This window comes from Anastrepha ludens, chromosome 2, assembly GCF_028408465.1.
Source record: "Anastrepha ludens isolate Willacy chromosome 2, idAnaLude1.1, whole genome shotgun sequence".
NCBI classification, from domain to species: domain Eukaryota; kingdom Metazoa; phylum Arthropoda; class Insecta; order Diptera; family Tephritidae; genus Anastrepha; species Anastrepha ludens.
The window spans coordinates 150,978,005-150,991,818 of NC_071498.1; the positions used below are offsets into that span (position 1 = coordinate 150,978,005).

The 13,814-nt window shown below is 36.4% G+C and overlaps 1 protein-coding gene across 2 annotated transcripts in view; it reads right to left on the reverse strand.

Annotated features, from left to right (window-relative positions):
* Positions 1 to 13,814, reverse strand: part of LOC128855599 (uncharacterized) — a 46,149-nt gene that overhangs the window by 10,724 nt on the left and 21,611 nt on the right. For both annotated transcript variants that reach the window (XM_054090628.1, XM_054090629.1), the window contains exon 4: positions 3,284 to 3,484. In XM_054090628.1, the coding sequence (XP_053946603.1) occupies positions 3,284 to 3,484 (201 nt within the window). The remainder of the gene's footprint in view (positions 1 to 3,283; positions 3,485 to 13,814) is intronic.

Sequence of the window (13,814 nt, forward strand, 5' to 3'; positions counted from 1 at the left end):
TTCACAGAGCCTCTGTATTTTTCTGGAACCAACTACACAACCAAATCGTTGTTCATGATATCATGAACTATTAAAACCGAGCGAGACTCTTACAAGTGGCGAGCACTGAAATACAAAAGACTCCAGTACAAAAAGAGATACAATAAAGCTTGACAATGCTTGACTTCATGTAGCTACACTGATATGAGCGGCTTTATCTCACCCGGCGTACTCTCTAGACGTTGTTTTTTTATCATTCGTTTCTATTGATGCCACGTGTTCTGGCTATATTTTTGCTCTTATGAAGAGAATCGTTTGATGGAGGCGAGAAATTCTTCAGTTGTAAAATTCGTGAGAACGGATGGGAAATTTAGTGACAACAGTCACATTTTCAAAATCAATTTTGTGAAAACGGAGTGTGGGGCAGATTTACTCTATACAAAAATGAGAGTATCCGTTCATCTCTAACACGAGTAGCCTATTTTTTTTGGATTTAATTCTTTCATTTCATTCAATTTAATGTTAAATTATTTAAGTTCTTAGGTTTTTAATTCTAGTGAGCGAAACAAATTGTTTTTAATTTTAATTTTAATTTTCAGTTCTTAACTTTTAGTTCTTAATTTCGTGGTGCGTGAGTACCATTCTGAACTCAGGGAGAAGAACGTTGCTTCGAATCTCGGTGAAACAATAAAATGAAGAAAAACATTTTTTTCCCCTCGGCAGTCAATGGCAAACCTCCGAGTGTATTTCTGCCATGAAAAAGCTCCTCATAAAAAAACATCTACTGTTCGAAGTCGGCTTGACCCTGATGATGCATCTGAACAATAATGAAGGCGGAAGCTTAATTTTCGTTTTCCATTCGCCACATGAACTAGCCCGCGTTTAAATAAATTATGCTACGTCTGCAAGAAAATCGTTTGATATTTTTTGTTTTAATTGAAAGGAAATATAAAAAAGTTCAATTATCCGCTTATTGTCCACACTCTTCACATTTCAAAAAATTTCCTTAATGAGGTTAGATGAAAATGTATTCATTTATAGAACAACATTAAGACGGACGCCACCAATAGGTGGAGGAGCTCGGCTAAATGCCTATCGGAAGTGTAGCACCAATTATTAATTTTATTTTTGAAGAGATAAGCTATGCAGCTGGAGAGTAAATAAGAGGATTGGAGTTCCCCACGCGACAAAATGATACCATATCAATACTTCGACTTTAGATTTGATTCTCTATGAGGTTTGCGATTCGATCTCATGGGCTTTTGTGCCCTCATACTTCGACTTGTTTTTTTCTATTTTTCTTGTTTTTTTCTTGCTGGAAAATTTTCATTTATATGGAAATATAGTTCATTTAATAACAAAAGCTTCATATATCAATTCACTTTTCTAACTTTATATAGGGAGTTTTTTGAGCTGCATGCGAACTATCGATATCGATAACTATGGTTTGACAGCTGATAGTGGCAAACTGTATTAACATTTCTGTTCAGGTTTGTCAAGTCATCATGAACCGTTTAATGCCAGAAAAAATAAAAATAAATAACAAAAACAAAAACGAAAAAATGTGTAAATAAAAAAAATATTTTCGCAAAGTTCATACAGCGAAGTGTTGAAAAAGACGTCGAAATTTTAATTCGTCGCCGTTTTCAAATTATTAGCCTTTGTCCTTTGTTTTACATGGACAATTTTACGCAAGGATCTTGGCTTGCACCCCTATAAAATAAAGCTCGTGCAAGAATTGAAGCCGAACAACCTACCGCAACGTAGAATATTTGGTGAATGGGCTCTTGGAAAGTTGGCAGAAGATCCACTTTTTTATCGAAAAATTGTGTTCAGCGACGAAGCTCATTTTTGGATCAATGGGTACGTAAATAAGCAGAATTGTCGATTTTGGAGTGAAGATCAGCCAGAAGAATTGCGGTTTACGGGCTGGAGGTATCATTGAACCGTACTTCTTCAAAGATGCTGCGAATCGTAACATAACTGTGAATGGTGAGAGCTACCGTGAAATGATATCCATGACATGTGGTTTCAGCAATACGGTGCCACATGCCACATGCCACACAGCACGCGTAACAATGGACTTGTTGAGAGACGAGTTCGGTGACCATTTTATTTCACGTTCGGGACCTGTCAATTGGCGACCCAGATCGTGCAATATAACGCCTTTAGATTATTTTTTGTGGGGCTATGTTAAAGCTCATGTCTATTCAGACAATCCTGCTTCAATTAACCCATTGGTAGACAACATTAAAGCATTTATATGTGAGATACCGGCCGAAACATTGGAAAGAGTATGTCAAAATTGGACTAAGTGGATGGACCATTTGAAGTGCAGTCGCGGTCAGCATTTGCATGAAATAATCTTCAAACAGTAAATTATATGGACTGTACTATCGATTGAAATAAAAATTTCATGCATTTTTCTGAATTTTACGTGTGTTTTTTTAAAAACTTTCCTATAGCTCTTAAAAAACCACTCTTTATATGTATCTATACATATGCAACCAATTTTAACATCCATTACATCCCAAACGAAAGTGCTCACTACGTTGACCGGTCATTGAATCAAAATCATCGTAATCGAAAATCACTTCCTTCCGCACGGGAGTGCCAGATTGAGTATTCGTTAAATTATTTGTTGTACGCCAGCAATTTACTCGTGCTTGCACACGGCTGACAAGTTAAATATTGAAAAATAAAAACAAAATACTAATGAACTGTAAAGGTTGAATGAGATGTGAGCATGTCCAAACAACAACTACTAACTAACTATTACCACCACAAAAAGTTGAAAACGCTTGTTTTCCCCAATTGCGCTGGGGCGTATGATGAACATTTGCATGTGTGCCTAACGTTTTTTCTCTCATTATATATCAACAACAATACACTCCACTTTGTGCATAGATTATTGGAGTGCGTTAGTTGGAGCGGAGAAATAAATATAAAAATAAGTGTAGTAAAAGAAATAAAACTTTGAAGCGAGTTAGTAGTTTGATACTTGTTTATAAAGATTTCCGTTTGGTGGAAAAGCCCCAAATCCGCATATTAACCAACACCAACAAATAAGCAATAAGCAGACATATGTACACTTAAGCTTTGACTACTATATTTGCTCGGAGTGCATGAGCAAGCAACAAGCGCTAGCCAGAGACGACTCATGCAACTACTCATGCAAATGTGGCAGCGTGTCTTGTTCGCTTAGATTTTGCATTTCCCATTTATCTACACCTACATACGAGTATATTATTTAATATGTATATATATTTGTATGTATTGCTTGCTTGCAACTACGGGTACGCACCGTCATGGGCATAGGCGGTTGGCAGGTAATTGCTGGCTGGTGCTTCAAATGCCGCATGCCCGCTGCTAAACGGTGCTCCGCCGCCACTGTAGCCGCCCGCCGCTGGTGGCAAGTATTGATGCGTTGCTGAGCTGTAAGTTGGTGGCTTAGAGGGAGGGCCATAGTTGCTGTGGCCAGGTGGTATTTCGTATGTTGTGATGCCTGCAAAAAAACAAAAACAAAAATTAAAAATAAAAAAATGGCAAACTATTGAAATAAGAAAAGAAAATGAAATATGAAATAAATATAAAAATACTATAATCAAATTGTCAGCCGGTCAATTTGATATGTCTCTGTGACGAAAAAAGTAACAAATGCGTATGTGTGCGTATGCAAAAGACTTTGAGCGATTGTTACGCAATTTTCATCTGCGGCTTTGGTGGCGCCATTGCATAATGCGGCAACTAACCTAAAATGTATAATTTGCTGCCATCGATTCAGCATTAGTTACGGTTTTTTGAACTATTGCAACTGAACAACGAAGATTGAATAGAAGTTAATAAGTAAATGAATTGCATTTTTTATTGCATTTTTTGCGTTCCAGTTTTTTTTTGTTTGCTGAATCACTCAGAATTAATGATTGTTGTTGTGTAATGGTGCGTTTAACTGTTTTTAACTTAGAAATACCGTACGTAAACTATTATCATGTAATTTTCGATCTTTTCCAATGTAAAGTCTTCTGTGGCAGCCATGGCATCCGCTGCTTCATGCGCATAATTTGAATTGCAATGTTATATTTTCTTATATTTACGAGTACTAACACTAATTGCGCGCGATTAGTTGCTTGAAGCATTTCCCATGAAATTTATCAGTTCATATGCGAATAATTATTCTCAGTTGGTGGCAAAGTAAATGCCGATAAGTGTTTATGGCCAATAGCTACACTTTTTCGGTTTCCATTGACATATCACTAAATGGCAAACTACTTTCGCAACTACGCGGCTGGATACTTTGAATTATTTGCTATATTATTTCCTGTACTATTTATTTTTATGTGAGATACAGGGTTGCCAAGTTTGGGTATTTTACTGATACTGAAATTCTCAGGATTCTATTTTTTAAGTCCGGAATCCCGCGGTAGTCCTTAAATTTTACGAAGCGTATTATGTATTAAGTTTAAAATATAATAAATTTTTTTTTAATATTTTTAATTGAATTACTAAATTTTTTTTTAAAGTCTGACCTTGAAAAATTAAAGCATTGAGGCTCTCGTCTAATTTAAAATGGTATGTTTCTTTAAACCTATGTATTTTTTAGCCTACAGATGGCCTTCAATGCCTCTCCTTGGATGAAAGCATCAAGTGGTGGTATACCAACCAGAGCATCTAATGCCGGACCTGAGGTAATCGGAAAAGCTTCGACGCAAGAGATGGCCACAGTGCGTTACAGGGATGCAGTCACTGACTCTATACCTTCCTTCAGCATGGCAGGATATATGCCATCTGGTCCGGGCGACTTGTAGCCGCCAAAAGATTCGATGGCAAATCGAATGGCGGCTTCATTAACCACAGATATGGCAACGTACCAGGTACGCCGAGAAGGGGTAGCAGCTCTGATAACAGCCTCTCTCGTTAAGGGCTGTTGCCGGCCAATGCTTATCTGATTACCTGGAAAGTGAGAGTCCATCAGCAAGCTAAGTGTCTCACTTTGCTTCTCCGTGAAGGAGCTATCAGATTTTCTAAGTGATCACAACTTTGCGGTTGGATCCCTTTCAGGATGCTAACCAACTTCGCCGTGTCATTCAGAGATTCAATACGGCGGGAGAACTCCCTAAAAGAAGTCCTTTTCGACTCACGAATTAGCTTCTTGTAGTTCTTCTGAACACGACGGTATCGCTTCCAGTCCTCAGCAAGATTAGTCTTGAGGGCCCTGTAAAAAAGAAATTAATTTTGTAGGGCGATTTTTCTTTTGCCTCAAAATAGGCCTCAATTTCTGGGATAATCTCTTCATTCGAGTGAAATTTCTTAGAGAAAATTTTTTTTTAGGTCTGCGAACAGTCAATAGTCGCTGGAAGCCAAATTTGGCGAATACAGTGGATGTGGCAGCAACTCAAAGTTCAATTCATGTAGTTTTCCCAATGTTTTGGCATCATCAGTGCGTTCTTGTTTTCAGTCAACAGTGAGCGAATGCGGCACCCACTTTGAACAGAGCTTTTTCATAGCCAAATGCTCACGCAATATAAAGCCAACGAGTCTTTTTGATATTTTTACAATGTCAACTAACTTATGCAACTTCACTTTTCGATCATTCAAAATTTAATGAGCAATAATTTTAAGCCGTCTCCGAATGGCAGATATTTTCTATGAGAAACTTTTTCATGGCAGAAATACACTCGGAGGTTTGCCATTGCCTGCCGAGAGGCAACCACTATTTGAAAAAATGTTTTCTTCATTTTGGTCTTTCATCGAACCAAAGTTCTTTTTGTATTCCGAATGGTAGTCATGCACCAACTCATTCGCCTACGTTGGCCACCGTACAGTTTTTTGTTTTACCTCGCTATAGTTTATTTTTTACATATATTTTAAGGTCAACGTCTCATGGCTGTAGAGTAATAAGTTGCCAAAGTTATTGGTAGGGCCCGAAAAAATTTCGGCATTAAGTACTTGAAATATGTCTTCTAATAAATGAAAAAATAAAAAAGAAATGGAAAATGTTTAAAATGAAATCCGCATACTCTAGAAAGATGGGTATGCGACAATTCACTGGTATATGGAACAAAGTTACGCGCTCATCAGTCCTTTCCTTCCTTTCTTTTCTCTTTATGAACCGCATCTATTCGCCACTTCTCTGCTAGCTATCTCACTGCTCGGCTCACTTGACGAAAAAATTACATGTGAAAGCAACTATTAGTATTTTATAGGCCTACTCTATTCGCCATCCACATCGCCCGCTATCTCTATGCTCGATTAGTTGGCGAACAAATTTGCATGCGAAAGCAATAAAAGAGTTATCGAGCAAAGTTAGTCGCTAGCGAGTTTGGTTATACCTCATAAAACTGGTATAACTCAACTTTTACAAACAAATGTAATTTTAGGCAGCTCTATTTCAGCGTTGCCAACATAAATTCATTTATATGATACCAATTGCTTCATCTATTCGCCACTAGCTAACGCATGGCGAAAAGAAGAGGCCTAATATTCCCTGCTTTCGAAAATGTCTTTTGCAAAGAGCAGAATACTTCACCTTTTTATTACATATTTTACACGCTGCTCAACTTTTGGATGGGATATCAAGGAATCACTGCATGTGGGCAGTTAGTTAAAAACATTTTACATAGACAATTTAAGTCAGCTATAGCGGCTTTTTTGATAAAGTAAATGTCTATATATGCACTGGACACCCAAGTTCATATTTTTCATGCGGTTATTTGTGTATTCGTAGAAATTGTCAACTTTGGTGGGTTCACTGTTTATTTGAAAACTTTTGCTATTTTTCATGTTTTTCAATGCAATCAAACCATGTGAGTATTTGTGATATTTGTTGATTTCAATTTGATAAACTATTAATAGAAATTGCTGAAATTTAGCGTAAAAAACTGCATTTTGTCCAAATGTGGTATGTAGCTACTAGTGATGACAATCTCTGGATTTCGATATTTTTTTTTGAGATTTGTAATTTTTTACGAGGCAGGTGGAATAGAGGCAGAAAATTCTATTTTAGCAAATATGGGTATTTTTTTAACGTTTTTGTTTTCTATGCAATATAAAAAGTAATATTAGAGTATACATATTTTTTTTGTAAAAAGTTGCACTGATCTATTTTGAAATTTTTTTTCTGGTTCGCTCCTCTCGGGAGCATAGAGCCTCGACAAGATATTTGTCTTGCGTTGGTAACTTTAATCTATTTGCTTTCTGACAGGGTAGGTGATTAGCTTGCCGCTACCAGTTCTAAACTTAGGAACAACGCCTTCTTACTGCCTGAGGCGCCATCTTTGTTTTCAATTTTTCTGCCAGAAGTATCGCACAGATGGTTGAGGACTTCGCTAGAGTTGATGTGTCTAAATCAATATTTATTAAATCCTACTACTTACCGCATATAGGTACATTGTCAACGTCTAAAGAACTGCTGCATTCCGTGTTGCTTTAGCCAACGCACTTTATCAGAAGCAGCAGTACTCATCATCAGCGGTATTATGATACCTATAGATATGCGAGAACGAGGAGAACTATGGATCCTTGAAAAGAATACGACTAACACCATAGTGGACCACACATGCGTCCGTGCTAAGAGCACAAAACAGCAAATTGGAGCACAAACACTACAAATATGGTAAGAGCACTGGGAATCAGAGACGAAGGGCAGACAGAGGGCGAGACTTATTGCAAACATAGATAAATGGTGTGACAGACAGTTCGACGAAGTGAATTTCTATATTACTCAGATGCTATCAGGACATGAGTATTTTCGAAAATATCTAAAGAAAATAGGGAAAATGGAAACCACTGAATGCATTTACGGATATGCACCTATTGACGATGCAAAAAGAGCAGACAACATCAACGAACAAATGGTAGAGCGCGCGAAAAATAGGCAAATTATTGGCACATACATAGGGCGAGTCCTGTGCGGCAAAAGACTTGACATGGACAGAGATGCTTAACCGACATGCTAACCATAACCGACCTATTTAATCAGAAGATGAGCTCCAAAACTAGCGACCCTGGATGCAGGGAGAGTAGAAGAGGCAGTCTTTTTCAGCACGCCTACTTCGATCTTCTCTGTCTTCCATGAAATGCTACCGAGTGTTCCGGTGTAAAGAAAACATCCTGGCGAGGAAAATGAGGGATTGTTTGTTGTGAAGGCTGCAGCTGCCAATCAATAATCCACTATCGAACATGATTAAGAGCCATTAGCAGAAGATGTTGCTTAGGTTATACTTCCGCTTTATACACATCTCAGCAGTGAGAATTTATTAGAAAGATGGGTGGGTGGTTTTAACCAAAACAACAACGAGAGCTACAATCAACTGATTTGGTAAATCTCTCCCAAAATTTTTTCGGCCGTTTCGAGAACTGGGGAAATCGCTGCATACATAGCCAACATATTTATTGAAGGAATGACATCACTATTGTATTATAAAGTGTTTTCCAATAACAGGTGCTATCTATCGCTATCGAGAGATGATTAACGATTTTTATGACCGGAATTGGGTGGTATTGATCTGGATGAAGTTTATTTTCAACAAGACAGCTCTACGTGCCACACAAGCAACGAAACCATGGACCTTTTACAGGAAAAGTTTCCGCACTATTTATCTCTCGCAGAGGTGATCATAATTGGCCACCGAGATCTTGTGATTTAACGCCTTGCGACTTTTTCTTTGGGTCCACGTGAAAGAGAAGGTCTACGCCAACCGGCCAGGGTCGATTCAAGACCTCAAAAATGGAATTCGTGAGGCTATTGAGGACAGTGGGCAGCCACTTTGCAATTCGGTTATGGAAAACTTCATGAAAAGGATATTGTCCTGTAAGCGTGGACGTGGTGGTAATTTGCCTGATGTTATTTTCCACTATTAACGGCATACGTTCCTCTTTATAATGAAATAAGCATCCGATCATTTATATTAAAAAATAGCATTTGTCTTGGAATATCAAAATAACACCTCTCATTGGAAAACCTTTTATAGAAGCAATAGGAATTACACTTGGGCCCAATTCGTATGCCAGAAAAGAAGATGAGCAGCGCGTGAAAGTTTCCAATCTCAGAGCGCGCGAGAGCACCCGAGATAAATAGAAAACACCACGTTTTGAAAGGAGCTCCCGGAGATCAGCTGTAGCGAACTTGTTAGTACAAACTAGCATTGCATCCGGCCTCTCTTGTTCTCCTTTTTAAAAGCTTGGCTATTTTTCATTCACAATAGATACTCCCCGTCGTTTTTCGGCTAAACTGTCTGAACTTCTCTTAACCACAAAAAAGCAACTAAGAGCTTTTTCTTTAATTTTTTATGCATCAATCTTTTATTGGCATACCTTAAGCTAATTTATCATATATGTGCACGCTTAAGTATTATTGAATGCGTAAATATATCGTTATTAATGAAATAATTTTCACTTTCCATTAATTTAGTATTCATTATATGGTAGAAGAGCTTTTCAAACAATATTTGATGCAATTTTTTCGAGTTAAGTTGTTCTAAAAAAAAAAATCAAATAAGTCTCGCGGCTAGCCTCGCAATAATACCTACACATGGATGATTTAGTGGACAAATTGATTAATCAATTTTCGGGGAATTTATGAATGTAGGAACTAAAAACATGCATTCTAACTGAGTGTATGTATGTATGCACAAATGTAGGCGCTCAGAAATTAATACCTTGACGCACTGCGGTATTTTGTTGCGCCTAGATAAATGAAAATTGATTAGAAGATAATTTGTTAGCGCATACACACACAAATTTATTGAATATCCCCCCTGTGCATGAGGAAGAAAAATTTTGTTCTGTTGCTAGTCGAATATTTATTCATGCAATTAGTGATTATCGAGCGCAAATAATTCGCTGATGGAATGTGAAGCATTCAGTTGTTTACAATTGCACAAAATCAACAACAACATGTCGTATTTTCCCTCGATGGCTATCAGGTGCAACAATGTATGTGCACACCCTGCATAGAAAGTGTGAAGTACTGAAATAAAGTTGTGGTCCAGAGTTAGGATGTGGTGTATATAGAGGGGCCACCATCAACAAACCGCTACTTTTATTACTGGTTTTCTTTTTTTGCGTTTACTCTCGACAAAATGCTTCCGGACGCTTATAAAAAATACTCTGGACTGTCATTTAGCCAAATAAGTGACAGCTGATGATGCCTGATGTATAGGGTGAACGATATGAAGTGTTACCTATTCAAAACACCATAACTTTTTTGTGTGAAATTAGTTTTTATTGATTTCAAAAACAAAATTGTTCAAAAATGATTACAATTTTAAGATATGTATATTCCCTTTAGCTCGACCTGACTACATTTTGCCTTGACTATAGCCAACTATAGTTTTTTTTACCAGAAAACAATGTTAGGAAATTCGCCACGTTCGTGCAAGCGCAACAACTCCTTTGCTATTTCGCACCGAACTTTTTGTTGCTGGGGTGAAAGATCGTGTGCTTTTTGGAACTTGTAAGCCTTGACCTTGAGCTCATTTTTCCATATGCGTCGAAAGCTGTCTTGCGATATTTTCAGCCATTTGGCCATTTTTCTTCTACTTCGACATGGATTTCGTTCAAGTCGAGCCTTCTCTTTCCGAACCATTTTTGGCGTTCACCCTGTATAAAACAAATGCCGATTTTGAAAGCACCGAGAAATCATATTATTTGGAGGCATAAAATAAATAAATTGATTCAAGTTAAAATAACTTCATTGTTTTTGCGTAAAACTTTTACGGAAATGGTTTAGAACTGTTTTATGGTCAATTTCCTGGGCGGTGATTTCTATGATTTTATCAACATCGACATCTTATCGACAGCTCAGTCATTAAAAATTTAATCTCTCTGGCCAGTGTGACGATGCGAAGTCGTGGCGGGCATTTGAATGATGACATATTTCACATAGAATGGAATACACTGTCCTTTCAAATAAATAGCAAATTCGTTGATTCCGCACACACAGCTTGTTCTATTACATTTGAAACCGTCCTAATTGGAAATTCCTATTGCTATCCGAACTTAACACTACATAGTTTTGAGCTTTGGATCTTACATGCACTATTTCTGAGCAAATCAGTCCACGACTAGCACTATTTACGCCATTGTGGTGTAAAATTTACTAGTTCCTTGTATGGATAAGAGAAGGAGCGCGGACTAGATTAGGTTAAGCTACGGTGGTTTCCACTCCCCACAAGGGTGTAGAGAGGGCCACTAAGACCTGGAGGGCCATTGTAAAACGACTAGTTTGGGTTCAAGTTCTCCCTTTAATTCGCAGTGTTGTGAAACCACTTCGTCTCACTAACAAGGGGGACCAGTCATGGTGCAAAATTCACTAGAAGCACACCCAGTTCGGTTCTGGCATATTTCTCTGCATACAGGGTGTATGCGTGTTTACTTACTTTAGTATGCGTGCGTGCTTGAAATCCTTATGATGCTGCAAAATACGTAACCACAAATGGGCACAGCTGGGTGGCATGCAATGTGAAGGGGTCTATGGCCATGCGACGGCGATGGCATAAGAACTAATTAGGAAACTAGTTGCTCTGGTTCCAATTGAACGCAATACAAGAGTTTTTAAGTTTACATAGTTTTGTTTTTTTCTATGTTTTTGTTATGTGCTAACACCATATTCAACAACCATGCAATACACACACATACATACTTATGTATGCCTGCATGTGCTTGCTTGAGTTTTATGGCACCTTAACAACTGCGAGCAATCCACATGAAAATGAAAGTTGACGCTAAAGGAAAGCATTCGGAAAACACGAGTGAATGAAGCAGACCAACTAAAAATCATAACAATAACAACAATAATAACAATAACCAAAGAAAATATTAACCATTTTGCACAATCACCCAAGCGAACAGATCACTTGTCGTTACTTGGCCTGCCCGTAGCGGCCCTGTGACGCTGGCGCTCTCGTTTAGTACCAAGCTGTGTTAGGTCAATACACGATTAAGTGTTCGAAGTTTGTATGCAACTCGTGTTCGTTGGACATGTTGAAGTATTCAGCTACACGTACACATGTATATAAGCACTTGTTGTACAAACAAACACACCAATTTCGTTATAGGTTTTGAAGTGAATGCAGTGCAGCTGTGGTGAAGCGCCGGCTTGTGAAGTAGAAGAAGATGATGATGAAAAACGTACAAAGATTACCGCAATGACAAAACATATTCATAAATGTCAAAATGTAGCCAAGCAGAGAGGCACTAGAAGGCAGCGAATGCAGATCGTTTAAAGTGGGCGGCCGGATGGAAGAGCGGCTGGAACGAACAGACCGTCACAGCAAGTGCGGCCGGTGCTGATGGTTCAATTATTAGTTTATCTTTTATTGTCGTTATTTCTCATTGTTGTTTTGTTTTTTTCATTTTTCTTGTCATTATTTATTAAAGTGCACTTTTCCGTGCTTGTGGTCATGGTTGGTGCCGGCAGCGCTGATTTATTGCCGAAATTTGTTGGCTAATAAAAAATATTTTTATGTTACACATCTTCTGTGATTTTTTTGTTCATTTTTACTGCCTGCATTTGTTTAATTGGCTTGCAGCAAAATTGGTTGGATGCGTATAACCAATAATTCCAAGAAATCACCGATTATCCGTTCCAGATAATTCCAATTTGCAGCAGATGAAAATCGAAACAAGGTGAAGCTTCAGGTCTTGTGATGCAGTAAACTTTTATGTGCCAAATAATTTATATGCTTGCCACACTCAATTTAATTTTAAAGTAATTTTGGCTAGAAAGCGCAGATTTATGGTTCTTTTCAGTCGAATAGAATTCTCAGATTTTATACCTTCTGTTACTCGTAAGAGCTTAACTGAGTGCATGACGGTTTTGTTTTTAATATTTATAAGGTTTTTCTAGTATTTTTTTTTGAATATTGTTCATTGTTTAACCAAAACCACATAAATCAAGCCTTCAAGTTTTTTCAAAATTTAGAAAAATTCAAAAAATTTTAATTTAAATATTAAACTTTTAGTACAAAAATTACTCGTGTGCAGTTTTATAGCCCATCGAATTTTTTTTTTAACCAAAACCATATAAATCAAACCTTCAAGTTTTTTCAAGTTTTTTCAAAATTTAGAAAAATTCTAAAAATTTTCATTTAAATTTTTAACTTTTAGTACAAAAATTACTTGTGTGCAGTTTTATAGCCCATTGAATTTTTTCTTTAACCAAAACCATATAAATCAAACCTTCTAGTTTTTTCAAAATTTAAAAAAATTTTAACTTAAATTTTTAACTTTTAGTACATAAATTACTTGTGTGCAGTTTTATAGCCCATTGAATTTTGGGATAACAAAGTGCAAGTTTTAAAATAATTTTTTTTAAATATTTCTTTTAAATAATTCTTTTAAAATTATTTTTTTTAAATATTTTTTTTTAAATAATTTTTTTAAAATATTTTTTTTTTAATATTTTTTTTAAATAATTTTTTTTAAATAATTTTTTTTTAATAATTTTTTTTAAATATTTTTTTTTTTAAATAATTTTTTTAAAATAATTTTTTTTTAAATATTTTATTTTAAATAATTTTTTTTAAATAATTTTTTTTAAATATTTTTTTTTTTTGGTGACGGCTCTTGTGGGCTTTATATATCAAAATTTTTTGGCCTTGCGTATTTTCTTCAGCAAGAAAGACATATTTATATGGCATTAAGTGCAAGAAGCCGTCATAGAAGAAAATTACTAAGTATTGAATAGATTTTTCAGACCTTTGAATCTTGCATTTATTTAACTAGAATTCCCCGAGCCAAAAAGTTTGAAAAAATTCAAATTAAAAGTTCCAAATTTAGAAGATAATTTGTGGAATTTTTCCAAATTTTTTCTAAGTTTTTCGCAATTTTTAAAA